This window comes from Panthera leo, chromosome B3 (assembly GCF_018350215.1).
Source record: "Panthera leo isolate Ple1 chromosome B3, P.leo_Ple1_pat1.1, whole genome shotgun sequence".
Classification (NCBI taxonomy): Eukaryota; Metazoa; Chordata; class Mammalia; order Carnivora; family Felidae; genus Panthera; species Panthera leo.
Window position 1 is genome coordinate 87,892,598 of NC_056684.1, and position 16,250 is coordinate 87,908,847.

Here is a 16,250-nt window from a genome sequence, read left to right on the forward strand (position 1 = left end):
AGGTGTGATATGTACTACAGGGTCGCTGTGAGGATTAAGTAGAGTGCTTTCTAGTGAGGTGGTTATTACAGTGGTTGGCACACAACAGTTATTCAGCACATGTCATCTTGTTTCCTAGCTAATTTAATCAATGTTTTCTCAGAAAGTTTCACTTAAATGAATATTTTTGATTAAAGTCCATTCTTTTAAACACACACTTTTAACTATGTTGTGTGAAAACCTTCCTGAAATGTACTAAATGTTCCACTAACTTACTATACAGATGTTCTGAAGATAATACATTTTCCTATTGGTTCAGGGTTATGACATATTTATCACTGCCATGTATTTCAAGCTTATTACAGGGGTATTTGAGTCTGTTTCAAGTTCCTCCAAAATGACTTTAGATTAGTTATGTTCTCTTTTCAGGTGTATAAACTTCTGTTCCTTTTCAGAGTCGCTCCTTTCCTCCACATCTAATCTGCTACGGTCTGAGAAATGAGATGAATAGTCTTAGTAGAGTTATTCTGGAAGTAAGAATAAACGAGCTAAAAGGAAGTGGAAGTGGCTTTTCTGATGGGATGCCTTTAAGCTTTAGTGCAGGGAGTAGCTTGTTCCCACAAGGTCACAAGGTTTTTTTGTTTGTTTTTTGTTGTTGTTTTGAGAGAGAGGCTGAGCATATGGTGGGGGAGGGGCAGAGAGAGAGAGAATCCCAAGCAGGCTCTGTGCTGTCAGCTCAGAGCCTGATGTGGGACTCTATCCCATGACCCAGAGATCATGACCTTAGCCAAAATCAAGTATTGGTTGCTCAACTGACTGAGCCACCCAGGCGCCTTTCCCACAAGGGTTTTATACGTACTTCTGGATCCTTGGCTATACTTCAAATAGCTGAAGTTGTTTTATTTAATGCCTGTATTAAATAAGAATTACTCTAAAGAGAATAGTGCTTTAAATTGAAATATTGATTGCAGTGACATATTAAAACATTCTGCTTACAACCTAACCTAGACTTTAAACTCTCAGTAGAGATTTGAGCCTCTTTCATCTTACTGTGATGCATTCATCCATGAGTGAGAGAGAGGCTATATTCTGTCTTGCCTTGGTCACATTTTAGACTTGGCCAGATCATGAGCCAAATCCATAGTAAACATGCATTTATTGGTAATTTGGGTCATACTGACATTTTCAATTATAAATATTTTAAAAATACAGACAAGAAAGAAAATAATATAGTGAATTCCCTTTTACTTACTACCTAGATAGAGCAAACTTAGCATTTACTATATATTTTTTTTCAAGAAAAAATGTCACAGATGCAGTTGCCCTCATGCCCATACCAATTCTTGCTCTCATGCCCCAGAGGTGAGCACTCTTGTAAAGAGGATGTGAATGTTTTTTTTTTCCAGTTAAATGTGTTTATGTATAATATGATTTATTTTTCTTGCCTTTAAAAAATGTACATCAATATCATCATTACATGTATCCTTCAGCTGTTGGTTTTTTTCACTCAATATTATTTTGAGATCATCCATACTAATAAATGTAGATCTAGCTAGTTCTTTTTCACTGATGTATAGTATTCCACTCTGGATATGCACAACAAATTCATTCTCTTATTAATGGACATTAGGTTGCTGCTGATTTTTCATTGTAAATATGTGGAAATAAGCATCTTAGTATTTGTTTCTTTGTCGTATAAGCAGTAGTTCTCTAGAGCTGTAGTTTTCAAATGGGTACATCCCTCTGAGTATGCAAAGAATTTCCAAGTAGTATGCTTTTGGGAAAGTTGCCAGCATTTTATCTTCAGTGTGTATTCTCTTCCAGAGATGTTCTTCCCAAGGATGAATTTATGAAGAAGATGCAGGTTCTTTTTCCTACCCTCCCTTTTGCAGTTATTCTTCTCCCATTTTACAAAAGAAACACATTTTAATGTGGTTCTAATGTCACTATGATGTGTCATACTAAGGTGTACAAACCTTTGAAACTCTAGAGAGACTATTTGAAATATTGGTGTCAGTACTGAGAAAGTAAATAACTCTAATGATTTCTTTCAACTGATTGACTTATCTAAAAGAATTTTAATTAAAAACATTCTTTTTCAGTTAAAAATTTTTTTAAAAATGTTTATTTTTGAGAGAGACAGAACAAGAACCAGAGAGGGGCAGAGGAGACACAGAATCTGAAGCAGGCTCCAGGCTCTGAGCTGTCAGCACAGAGCCTGATGCAGGGCTCAAACTCACAGACTGTGGGATCGTGACCTGAGCCTAAGTTGGATACTTAACTGACTAAGCCACCCAGGCACCCCCAATTTTTTTTAAGGTAAGCTTTGTGCCCAACGCGGGGCTTGAACTCATGACACTAACATCAAGAGTCACATGCTTTACTGACTGAGCCAGCCAAGTACCCCTAAAATAATTTTTGATGATATTTCACTGTGTTTTTTTGGTCTTAAAATTTTAGGACTTTGAAGAATGAGTGCCACTGCTGTAACAAAACTCTTTGTCTTCCCATCTCCTTAATTATGGGAAAAAGATGTTTCAGTACTTGTGTTTATAAAAATGAAAAATAGGTAATGGAATTGATGTTGGACCTGACTCATTTCAGGAGCAAGTAACATCCATCCATGGAGTATGAACTGGAAAAAAACAAAAAACCCCAAAAAACCCACCAAAAAACTCCAGCCTCATTCATTAAGAAATACAGTTCTGGGGGGCTTGGCTGGCTCAGTTGGTAGAGCATGCATCTCTTGATCTTGTGGTTGTGAGGTCAAGCCCCATGTTGGACCTAGAACTTACTTAGAAAAGACACAGTTCTGATAAGTTATACCAATTTAAACTTATATTTTTGATTACTTATGCATTTATTATGTATAAAAGCTAAATGTAGGAGAAAAAAGTTAACAGAGCTTTCTAAAATTATACATGTTAAATTGTATATATATATGTATATGTATTAAATGTTTATTAATTTTTGAGAGAGATTGAGAGCGAGCAGGGGAGGGGCAGAGAGAGCCAGAGACAGAATCCCAAGCAAGCTCCATCATGTCAGCACAGAGCCTGATGTGGGGCTCGATCCCATGAACTGTGCGATCATGACCTGAGCTGAAACCAAGAGTTGGATGCTTAACTGACTGCGCTACCCAGACGCCCCTATATTTTTGTTGCAGAAAATAATCCATGAAAGACTCATTAACAAAAGTATATTATATTTGTGTAAAAAGCTGCAGGATAATTGGAACGGTTATGTAGCAGTCTGGGTGAAATCAGGGAGACAAACCACACAGTAAATAGGGAAAGCTTAATACAAAGAATTATACGATATTATATGATAAAAGAGTGTAAAGAAACTCTGTATGGCCCCCTAGGTCTGAGGGTGGGCCCTTATGGTAGGACGACCTTGGAGTAGGGGGGTGTTCAGCCCTTCTTGGTGAGAGTGTGGTTCAGCCCCTGGGACAGCAGAGAAGTTCTCTGTCCATGCTGCACGTGGGGAGCCGGCAAACGGCAACCAGTATGTAGTCGGAGTCAGGGTGACAGAGATGGGAGGCCTTCAGGGCCAGTGGGTGGGCCAGGTGATGGCAGCCCCACGAGTGACCCTTGGGATCAACAGGGCCAGTGTGCACACACTCCGGGCAGGCAGTGGGAGTCCAGGTGCTGGTGCAGGCAGGAGACTTTCAAAGCATGTGGGCCATGCAGCAGTTCTAGTTTCTGGGTCAGGAGGGCTAAAGGAAGGTCAAGCCGGGGCTGTAAGTCCACAGAAGCACTGTGTCTGAGCCCATGGTTGGTGGTGTTAGAGAATGTATCTAGAAGTGATATTCCTGGGTCATAGGGCAAAGGCAACTTCAACTTTACAAGATACTGTGAATTTGCTCTTAATTAATTAATATTTTTTAAATATTTATTTTTGAGACAGAGAGAGACAGCATGAGCAGGGGAGGGGTGGAGAGAGAGAGAGAGAGACAGAATCCGAAGCAGGCTCCAGGCTCTGAGCTGTCAGCACAGAGCCTGATGTGGGGCTCGAACTCACAGACTGTGAGCTCATGACCTGAGCCAAAGTCAGATGCTTAACCCACTGAGCCACCCAGGCACCCCTCAAATTTGCTCTTTAAAGTGGATATTCAGGTTCCAAATGTGTTTCCCTCTTCCTTGTCAACACTTGGCATTTTATTGCCCTCATTTGTGTAATTTTGTTATCTTTCAGACAGGAAGGATGATTCAACTGAAAATTTGTTCACAGTATACCTCCCATTTTCTTTTCACAACCAGCAGCCCAGGCTAGCTAGTAGACTGTACCAGAGTGATGCCCTTCCAGGCTGAGTTCTGGGGTGGCTAGGAGCCCTGGCTGGTTGCCTCCTGATGCTTTCATTTTCTTCTTGGCGTACAGCTAGAGTGGAGCCGGGTCTGACAGTGTGCCCTGGATAGAGAGTGGACTCGGGTACTCACTACTCGCCTGTGTGATGCAGAGGCTCCATTTGTCCATCAAGGGCAAGGAGTGTCTATGAAGCTGTGAGAGAAGTATGTCCCAAGTGTCCATGGAGCAGGTAGGAAGCCCAGGTGTGAAACCCCAGATGTAGCCGGTTGGCTGTGAGGGGCTTGGAAGCTCAGGCGTGGGAGGAGGGCTCCCTGCAGGTTTCTAACTGCTTGCATATAAATCAGCTATTTTCTGTCTGTGGCTGGTGTGTGCTCTCAGTGGTCACTAAACTAGCTGCAGGGTTACGTATGGGAGACTACAAATTAGAGCTTCGTCATTATTTTGAACTACCTCAGTGAAAAAAAATCACTTGAATTTGAAATTAATTCACATTACAAGAAATCTCAACATTACATTTACCATTATTATGTTTAGGGTTGTTAGATTTAAGTATAATTTTAGCTGCATAAGGTTTTGAATGGTTGTGAAAAAAAAGTTTAAAAATTATCACCTATTTGTGGGGTGTTTCTCATTGATGGCACTATTAAAAGTTTTAAGAGGTTACCAGTTAAAACATTTGACATTTTATTTGAAAGTTCTATACAAATTTAGTATTTTACCCCCAATCCTCTGCATTTTTTTTTCTCATCAATTATATAATCAAACAATAACCCCCCCCCCCTCCAGTTTTTTCTAGTTTATACCAGTGTGCTGTACAATGTATTCTGTATATGTCAGGACATGAAAAAGATTGGGAAGCATTGATATAAACATTGTGGTTTGATGGCTGGATGTTATTCACATTTGCTTGTGTGTTACTCCATTAGCACCACTTTATGTTACTGGCTTCATAAAGATCCCACCTGATTCATGCCATAAGCCCCAAGCAAGTTAGTTTCTGAATTTGTATGTTCAGCTATGAGCACACTGTCCTTACCAACACCCATCCCACCGACTCCCTATCTTCTTTATTCCTAGGGTGGTGGGGTAAATGGGAAGGTAATTTTAGCTATGTAAATTTCATATAGTTCATTAAACTAGGTTTTGAAAATATTTTATTTAATACATTTGCTCAAAGATGATCGTGTATGTCTCTGAGCTGCTAGGCTAACAACAGTTAAAACTTTTAGTGAAGAATCAGAGTTTTAGATAACTAACTCCAATCCCTAATTTTACAGATGACAGAACTGAAGCTCAAGGGAGAGTCTGCTCATGTAGCATTAGAGCTTAGAGTATAAAACATGCTGCCGCCTAGGTTAGTGCTCTACTATACCAGCCTTCACGTGTATGCTATTCATAGATATTAACACATTTTTTTTGTACATTTTGGTTACTATTTTTGTATTTTAAATACATAAACATGTTGATTCACTCAAAAGAGATACGGTTAGGAAACAAGGAAGCAGTAGGTATAATGACAGCTGCTTGTGAACACCAGATTATTCCAAGATGAGGGAGTGCCTAGAAAAGAGTCAGTGTCTGGAATGAGTAAGGAAAGATAGATGAAGGAAGAGAGCCATTTGCTTTCTCATAAATGACAGCTGTTTGTCTCAGCAAGCAAGAATAGAGATTACAAAGCCAAACTAAAGCAATATAGGGACTTATGAACTACTTAATACTGGCATACTAAAGTATTTTTGCATCCAGTATAGGAACTGTAAAAAGTTCCTATATACAGTCTATAAATTAAGTTTTACCGTATCAGTAATGTATTCTAAATGCATAATACACTTGGGTTTTGTGCTAACCAGCCTATTGTTTGCTCTTAAGCTTGTATTTTGCCAGTTAGTAAAACAAAACAAAACAAAACAAAAATTAAGACACTTCAAACTATTTAAGGCTTTTTATGAACTATACCCAAATTTAAGCTTTGCTGTACCCGACTACAATAGGAGCAACAGGAGCTAACATGATTATACATAATATAAGGATTATTGCAGTTTATTTAACATTAAAAGTTTTCATGCTTTGCATACAATAAAGTATATTACAATGATCACTTTTTAATGCTTTATTCGTTGATTAAAAGAATATACATTTAACATAAACCATACAACATCAGTCATCAGGTCAAACATTCAGCTGGTTTCCTTACAGTTTCTGTCAGGATTTATTTTATCCGATCACATTTATAAGATAAAATCTCACCACATCTGGCATTTACACACACTGTGCCAGTGGATTCACACTACTGATGTACATATAAAATCCTCATGGTATGTGCTCACTGGAGACAAAACAGTGCACACCTGTCAAAAGGTCATTTTAATATAAGATGGTAAAACCATTTGTAAAATACATATAAACTTTTTCCATAAATAGAATCATATCTGGACATCTGTTGCATAAATTGTGTTTCCAAAGCTTACAATAGAGCAGCCAGGTCTCAGCACTGCTGGGCACCCACGTTGGCTACTTACTTTATTATTGCAGACTGTCCTTTAACATTAAATGCACAACATTCGTACCACTTAAAACTGGGGTCAGGTGGAAGTCTCACAGAGACCACGTCTGTACCGCGGTTGCCCTGAAACAGTTAAATCGGCTTTTAAAGCCTCTCAGATATAACAAGGTTTTAAAACATACTTCATGGAATGTTCTTCATGTATCATAGCAGCTCATACCTGTGATAGAACAAGTTTTCAGTTTTTCCTTTCTTTCCTTTACATTCACTATTCACAGTGAAACAGGTGCATGGTTTTTTTTTCTTTTTTTTGTTTTGTTTTTTTCAGAGTTCTGAGGTTGCTGACTGAGCCACAGCACAGCTGTGTACCACAGGTCGAAATTCGACCTTAAATATTACAATCTAGCAGTATCTGGCTGGCCAGAGTGGGCCGGCCCCTGCCAGCATGTGGGCACTTCTTCAGTTAAGTCTATTCTTTGGCAGCTGACACGCGCGCTGACAGAGAAAAATCCAGTGACTCGTTGCTAGGGATTTCACGACTAATGTTTGTTTGCAAGCATGTGTGTTTACAGCTCTGTTTTTTAAAGGTTTTGCTTTAGGAGGTTTTACCCTGGAATAGTTTCTTCCTCCACTATTTGAAATCTGGGCTAAAAAGCTAACTTGAATGTATAATGTAATTGATGAATAAATTATGTCAGATATAGTTTTTAAAAAGTCTAACAATTTGAGTATTCACATTTAGGTAAATGCATTTTTTTAAAAAAAAGGATTAAACAGTGTTCTAACCTAGTACTATACAAAATTCTGAATGGTAATTGGTGATATCATCTATTGTATATGTAATGAAAGTTAAAGTCTTGGCTTTTCTGTTAAAGATAACTCATTTGGGATCATACTATCCTCCCTTCTTCCATTTCAAATAAGAATTAATGAAATGCTGTCACAATGCATGAATGCGGTGCATTGCATACAAATCCACCAGGCTATGGATATATATCTATATATGTATAAAAATATTTTGGCTCCTGAGCTCTGAACTCTGACACACAAAGAATAAAAACATCAAAAGGCAGAGTAACTCAGTGAAAAATAAAGTTAGCCAGCAACCTCAGACAACCTTCGGTTGTATATCCTTAAGGTTGGATAACAAGTCCATTAACCGTGAAAGCCCTATACACTGTCACTTTGAACTTCTAAACCAATACCCGACTATGTTCTTTGATCAAGAAGTAGAATATACATATATAATTCTATAAAGCTAATACTGATTAAACACAGCACAAAGGGATTAATTCACACTACTGAAAAAAAACATAATAGGACCCTACTTGCATATGTAACCACAGGAATTGTACATTTTTTAAAAAAGCTAAATGTCTTCGCTGAAGCTTTGCATCTCTCTGTAAAAATGACGATTTGGTTCAGTGAAGACACTGAGTGATTCGATGTCCATGACCGCGTGCCAAGGTTGACCCAGGCCCAGGGATACCTGCTCAATAAGGTTATGCACTGGATCCACATCCTGGTCGGCCAGTTCACCTTGGTCAAAATCAATGCTTTCTTCAGTGACTTCAAGTACTTTTAGATCAGAGCCACGAAGACGAGCAATGGCAATGAGGTTGTGTGCCCACACTGTGTAACCTTAAAAATAAACAAAAGATAAGAACTGTCATTTCCTTGCATTTTATTTTGTCTATTTGATAAGTTAGTCCTTTCCACAAACTTGTATGTCGCTTATTACTTTGGCCCTTTTCCTTTAAAAATATATTGAGATTGGAAAAGGAAGTATGATTGTTTAGCTCAGGGAAAAAAAAAAAAAAAAAAGACTAAGTTTGATATTGTTTCCAAAACAATCATCCTGGGTGGTGCATTGGTAGGTGCTGTAATCCTATTCTGGTTATCAGTGCACTTAGTAAGATTGAGGACATTTAAAGTATAACTAGCTTTGGATAGTGCTGTATCATAAATTTTTATTTCATACATATGTATCCATTAACAATACATACGAAACTGTTGTTTTTAGTTACTAAAAAAAATCCTCTCCTATGATGCTTCACTGTCCAAAGTTATGAAGTGACACTTCAAAGCTAAAATTGTTAATTGTGAGTAGAAAATATGTAAAGTATAAAACAGTCACAGAAACTTGTACTAACTTGAGGATATTGATTATCTCTGGGAAAGAATAAAGGGGAGTGGATGACAGGGGCTTTGGCTGTATCTAATTTCTAATTTCTTGAAAGAAAAAAAAAGGTTAGACTGGCTGAAATTAATCTTTCAATAACCTGGTATTTCTTTGTAAAAAATCCCTATTTTATTATCTTTAATACTGATCTATTCTTTGCTGCTACCTCTGATGACTGGCCAAATTATGAAGCAAAACTTGAACAGAAAGACACACACATTCCTACACTAATGCAGGCTCAAAATTAATTTAAAAATATAATAAAACACAACTAATAAAGTGAGTTTAAGACATTCATATAGTCTTTATGTTTTGTATTCTGTAAATGTGTTACATGTTCCAGAAAAGGAAGTAAAATGTTCTTCTACTTGTCAGAATAGCAACTCTCTCTAAATGAGAATAGTTAACATTAAAATGAAAGGCGTCGGTAAGAAAAAAAGCATATACCCATTTAATGGAACCATTGTTTAAAAAATATCATACAAATTAGTATGTTAAAATCTAGAATCTAGAAGATGAGGCAGCAAGCAATAAAGAAATCATACTTTCTCCTTCTGTATTATGGTGTTAAGAGATCTTGTGATTACGGGAAGAAACATATCTACTGCGAGTAGATCTGTTTGTTTTCTTAGATAAATCACCTACCGTGAATTGCCAGAAGAGAGAGCTTTGTGCACCTCCATGCTAATAAAACCAATGGATCTTCATTTCGGTTGTCACTAAGATCTGGAAAACCAGACGTGTCAATCACATCATTCATTAATATAAAATGAGTGAGGAACTTATCATACTGCCTGGATATAAGATCAACAATAGCTCCTGAAACACAAGTGATGTAGCTGTCAAAATGAATCCTCTCTAGTGGTATACTGGGTTTCAGAATCTTTAACATATCTTCACTCTTGATATCAAAGGCCATTATATAGACCCGGAGGCTGGTGCTCTTTCGTGACAAGGCTTTCCAATGCTCATCATTTGGCATGTTGTCCAGAGACTTGTGCATCACGGAAACGTTGTGGACCAGGAGAGACAGTCGCTGCAAAGGCACATGGTTGCTATCGGTTAAGACTCTTGCCATCTCGGCTGTAAAGTCACAGAAATCCAGGGCAAGTGAGCGTAGATTCACAAATCGCTCCAGTTCGACTGTGGTGATCAGGGTGCTGTTACCAGGAATATTGTTGTCCAGCAAACTCAGGTGCTCCATGGTGTTGGCAATAGAGTTTGAGAGAGATGACAGTGAGGTTGGGGTTACTATTTCCAGCATAAACCCACAGGACAGCCATTTCAGTTGCCTACTATTACTCAGTATTTCTTCAAACAGCTGTTGAATTCTGTAAGGAAAACACATGCCACAATGATCCTGTTAACATTTAGCTCTAACCTCTAAACACTGACTTTTGAAAGTGGGCAATGAAACGGCATGCAACGCTGAGATCCATTTTCTCTCAGTAAATGTCTATCCAACACATAAATAGTATTACCATATTATTTCTACCACTAAAATTCACATTAAAATATAATGAATAAACTCTATTAAACACATAAAAATACGTTCTTCACCCAAGGAAAGCAGCATTTTGCAACAGTATGGTATAAAAGATTGATGATATACAATTTATGTTACAGAGAAGGCAAACAAATAGCAGTTTTAAATCGTAATAATTACCCAAATTCTATGATTTGTCTTAAAGATTTATGCTGTGGAATGGCATATTTTATAGTTAAAATATTTCCAATTTATAGGACATATGTTCTTAGAAAAAATATTACTCTTCTCATTGTATCTTATAAATTCTCAGAAAAAACTAAAATTATTATTAATGTAAACCCCCTTCCACTAACTATACAACTTACTGTTTAATTTTTTTGCCATCAGGGTCCACCTTGCTGAGGTATGTATTTGACAAACTTCCTTGCTGTTGTAGAACACTTATGTCTCCAAAAAGGCTAAACTTCTGGAGGTTCCTACAAGAAAAGTAATTTAAAATGACTGTCTAACTAAATAATATGTAAAAATATAAATATTAAAAATAGAAAATAGAAGGGATACCTAGAAAAGTTTCTACCTTATAACTCACTTAGAATCCAATGAACTACTTACAGATTGTTTTTTACACACAATTAAAAGCAACATAATACAAGAACGGCATAAGCTTTACAAAACGAAGACTGAGGTATAAAGCTTAGTTCCAGAAATCAATATTTTAATGACCATGGAAAAATGTTTATGCATTGTTTTCCTGATTTTATTCAGTTGTGTGTTTTCTTACATGTAACTGAGCTTCTTGAAGATGATTATTATTATTTTTTTAATTTAATGTTTATTTGAGAGAGAGCAAGAGAGTGAGCATGAGTGGGGGAAGGGCGGAGAGCGAGGGAGACACAGAATACAAAGCAAGCTTCAGGCTCTGAGCTGTCAGCACAGAGCCTGAGGCGGGGCTCGAACCCATGAACTGTGAGATCATGGGCTGAAGTCGGACGCCTAGCTGACTGAGCCACCCAGGCGCCCTAAAGATGATTATTTTGAATTGTCAGGCAATTCATAGATCTCTATTTCCTTGGGGATGGTTACTTGAGCTTTATTAGTTTCCTTTGGTGGTTCCATGTTTGCCTGATTTTTAATGATCTATGTGGTCTTGAATCGGTGTCTTGTGTATCTGGGGGAGCAAATACTTCTTCCAGTTTTTATAGACAAGTTTGACCTCCTCCTGTTGGGTCTCCAGACTATGAGATTGCATCCAGGACCACATTCGAGTTGGTGAAGCCAGGTCACATGGCTGCTGCTGGACCTGCACTGGGGTCTATGGTTTGTGGACCCCATTACCAGACACCTGGGCAGGTGTGGATCCTGTCTGGTGTCCTGGTGGACAGGACTGCCTCTGAGTCCTTTGTCAGTAGGGCTGGTGCTGGGACAAAGGTCTATTAGGTCTGCAAACAGCTGCCACTTACTAGGTGTGGGGGCAGGAGTGATTTCCACCAGATCCCTGAGAAAGGCTCCTGTTCTGGGACTCAGGGAGGGCAGGGGTGCCCAGGATTGCAGCTGAGAGGGGCTAGAACTGAGTGTCAGGGTTGTTTCAGGGTCCATGGCTGGGACCAGATTCTGCAGGCCTGTGTCTGGGGGCACTGACAAGTGTGCCATCTGCTGGGTTTTTAGGTGTGTGGGACTGCCCTCAGACCATGGCTAAATAAGGATGGAGTTCATTCATAGGGCTGCTTCAGGATACAGTTAGACCAATGTTGGCATGTCTGCCCTGAGGCACAATGAGGCTTGTCTCCCAACAGGTTCCTGGGCAAGCAGGAATATTCCTGATCACAGGTGCACACAAACCTGAATTCTGTATTGCCTTGATTAAAAATTCCTAAGATTAAAAACCCTAAATGGCTATCAGAAACAGGCAAATGGCTAGCTTGGTACAGTAAGATCCTTCAAAATGTGGTTCAAAAAACGCTATACTGGGCTACTTACTATTCTTTAAATGTAATACTATTCCCTCTCCTGGTCTGCCTGGTAAACTTCTATTCAGCCTTCTGAATAGATATCTGAATGCCAATTACTCTATCAAAGCCTTTTCTGAGGCAATCCTCTCAGCCTCTGTAGTTTTAGCCATTTCTTGGGACTTTATAAAATGTCTTTATTAAACGGTAATATACTTTACTGTGATTTGTTACTTCTCTCATTAAAGGGGTAAACTCTTGTTTCTCATAAGTACCTAGGAATAATTTTTGGCACAAGATAGGCGTTCAATGAATATCTGTTAAACAAATGAATATTTTGGGAAGGTAAGGTCAAGAGTTACCTAAATAGAAATAGTAATCAAAACTGTAATATAAATGAAAACAATGGGAAATAGATACATAAGGGGAGGTGGGCCTGGGATAGATTTTGTAAAGATAATCACATCAGAGAATTACTTTAAGGGTAATGTTTTCAATTGACTTAAAAAAAAAAGTTTTCTTCTGGATAGATCTTCTATGTAAAGGGAGATTAAAGATTAGTTTATGAGTATTGACAGCTATTAACAATAATTATGTTCTCCATTACTTTGACTTTTTTTCCTATCAGGAGTTCTTTTATGAAATAGAGAACTAAATCTCCTTTAAAGGGAGAGAGTAAGGAAAAGGTTAGCACCTCAAAGGGCTTAGAAACATTTCTTCATATAGTTCCATAGAATAGTAAGGTGATAATACCAGGTAAGTAGAAAATATTTCACTGAGTTTACTATCAAGATGCCTCCACAAATGTATTTAAATTTATCATTTATGAAAAGATAAAAAATCTTTTCACAAATAAAAAGATATTTTAAGGGACCCGTGACAGATGGAAACCAACCTGAATTATTAATTTCATACTAGTGATATTCTTCTTGTCATATTCTAAATCTGCACCATGTAATATGGGGAATATAGTTACTAAATACTTGAAACATGGCTAGTCAGAGCTGAGATGTGCTCTAAGTATAAAAATACATTTAGAAGACTTAATACAAAAACTATAAAATCTCATTAATTTTTTATATTGGTCACATATTCAAAAGATAATATTTGGATATATTAGGTCAAATATACTAAAGTTAATTTCATCTTTTTTTTTTTTACTATTTAATGTGGCTACTTGAAAAATTTAAATCATGTGTGGTCTGTATTATATTTTTATTGTACAGTGCTGCTCTAAAGAATACAATGTGCAGGGGCACCTGGGTGGCTCAGTCAGTTCAGGGTCCAAGTCTTGATTTCAGCTCAGGTCATGATCTCATGGTTTGGGCCATGCTGGGCTCTGTGCCTACAGTTGGGAGCCTGCTTGAGATTCTCTCTCTCTCTCTCTCTCTCTCTCTCTCTCTCTCTCTCTCTTTATTTCTCTCTCTCTCTCTCTCTCTCTCCCCCCCTCCCACTCCCCTGCTTGCATGCTCTTTCTCTCTCTCTCTCTCAAAATAAATAAACAAACAAAAAGAATATAATGTGCATATTGTAGTTTTCTGGTTAGCTTCATTTAAAAACATACTGTCATCAGCAGAAATATAATTAAGGGTATATAGCTAATACTGCTGGTTTTATGGTTAAAATATTTAGAACACCCACATCACTTTTCAGCTTTCTGACTATATGTAACAATATAAACTCTAAGACCAATGAGTAGTTTTTAACTATAAAAAAGTAGGAGGTGACTTCAGAAAATGTTATATATAATTAAAAAAAATTCTACAACTCCAAACACACCTTAACTATACTGCCAATGCATATTGCAGATATTATAAAGTACCTATAAAAAAACATGTGGTCTTCCTCCACCTCTCCTATTAACTCAAATACAAGTCAAATCCATCAACTTGAAAAAACGTACAAATGATCAAGAGGAAAACCAGTTTGAATGAATGGAGCAAATAAGCTCACCTTTCTTCACCTGTGATGTCATCTCTAACTTTCCATTGACTGTAACTCATTTATCTTGAAGACATCATATTTAATCTCCACTGCTATTTGTATCTCAAACGTGGAAAAAAGCAACCTGCCAGTACGACTGATTCAAGTTTGTTTATTTTGAGAGAGAGCAAGTGAGAGAGAGCGTGGGGAGGGGCAGAGAGAGAATCCCAAGCAGGCTCTGTGCTGTCAGTGCAGAGCCCGATGTGGGGCTCCATCTCATGAACCCTGAAATCATGACCTGAGCCAAAACCAAGAGTCGGATGCTTGGGGGCAACCAAGCACCCCAGCCATGACTGATTCAAAAGCAAGTCCTCCCCCAGGAAGGAGAAATCCTCATTTTCTCATTCTCTTGAGAGAAACAGGAATGGAAAGATATATAGGCAGGTGAAATGAAATTAACCATGAATTATATATGTCTACATGGCAAGTTTTCTCCACTTATTAACTAACAATTAGGCTCCCAGAACTTAAGATGACTAGGCTGGTGTTTATTTTTTTACTTTTCCCAAACATTTCAATCTGTATCACTGGCATCAAGGTCTGGTTATTACTTTCTTCCTGCCTTCGTCTGTCCCTGCTATAGTGGAGAAAGAGATCATCCACATTCTATCTTCTCTTCTGTCCTTCTCTAATCTCCTTTTTTCTACTACTTCAATCTATTTAGTCCAAACATTTCTTAAGTATAATTATCAGAGACTCCTACATATCAAGGTGCCACAAGTGGAACTGGGAGTTCATTTAATGAATTGTGGTTTTACTTTTGCTGTTCTATATGTGGTAAATAAAGAACACCTATCTCCCAGATGGAATATACAAGTCTGTATATATGTAACAAACAAACAAAAAAACAACCAACCCCCCCCCAAAAAGCAGAAAAACTGTCTTTGACAATCATGGCTAATAGCCAAGACTATCAGCAAAAAGTTTTGACATTTTTGACAATTCTTGGCATTATGGTGACTATATTCCATCAGAGTTATTAGCACATAAAAGTACACTTTCCCCCCAATTTCTTTATGTCACTTCACAGATGTTATTTGGTTTTAATGAATCTATATCATAAAACGTTTTTTCTATTTCTACTTTCCTTTTCAGTTGTGACTAAAATTATTTCTTGCTATGTAATCAAATAATCTATTACCCAAAAATGACTTCACAACTCCTAGTACTACAAATTTGTATAAAATATTTTGTCTTTTTAATTCCCACATCAAACTTATTTATCCCTCCCAACCCAATAGCTTTCTTTCCCTGGCTGGAATCTATTTACCAAGTAATGCTCATTGCTAAGCTCACAGTATTAGGTAATGATGCTAAAAAATGTTAAATATTACATTTATATTAAATATTATATATATTAAATATTACATTATAACCAGCAAGAATAATGTTATCCATATTTGTAAAGGGTTGCTCAGGAGAAATAAAGGTGGTGTTTGAAAGAGCACTGAATGAGAAATCAAGTGTCCAAAATGCAAAAAATCCACTGACTACAGTTTTGTGAAATAAAATAATTTTTAAGTTATTTAAAAAGACAAAAACCTATCACTTTAGCAACATCTAATTTCTTCCTCTAAACATGATGATACTTTAATCATATTATTTGAAATCTTGCTCTAAGTTAAGTTCTCATATCACTAAACCTCTGGTCTAAGTCATCTTCACCTGTAAAGTTCTCTGATTCTATAAGTTCCTAGTCATTGAACTGAGCACTGAGTGAAAGGGTTCAGTTAGAAATAAAAACAAAGAGAGTAAATGAGTAGTAACCATTTTCTCCCATAAATTTAAAACTCTTTTGTCATTCTGGCTCAAATGACCACCCATCTCTTTTGGGTTATTCTTGAAATTTAACAGCTACAA

The 16,250-nt window shown here is 37.3% G+C and overlaps 1 protein-coding gene across 3 annotated transcripts in view; it reads right to left on the reverse strand.

Annotated features, from left to right (window-relative positions):
• Nucleotides 1-16,250, reverse strand: part of FBXO33 (F-box protein 33) — a 44,636-nt gene that overhangs the window by 6,495 nt on the left and 21,891 nt on the right. For 2 of the 3 annotated variants that reach the window (XR_006203783.1, XM_042943046.1), the window contains exons 2-4: nt 10,827-10,937; nt 9,618-10,303; nt 8,280-8,431 (exon numbers count right to left, since the gene is read on the reverse strand). Coding sequence is in view for 2 of the 3 variants with exons in the window: in XM_042943046.1 (XP_042798980.1) it covers nt 8,280-8,431; nt 9,618-10,303; nt 10,827-10,937 (949 nt within the window). In the remaining variant the exon portion in view is untranslated. Of the gene's footprint in view, nt 1-6,994; nt 8,432-9,617; nt 10,304-10,826; nt 10,938-16,250 lie in introns of those variants that run through there. The other variant, XM_042943045.1, reaches the window with a different exon arrangement.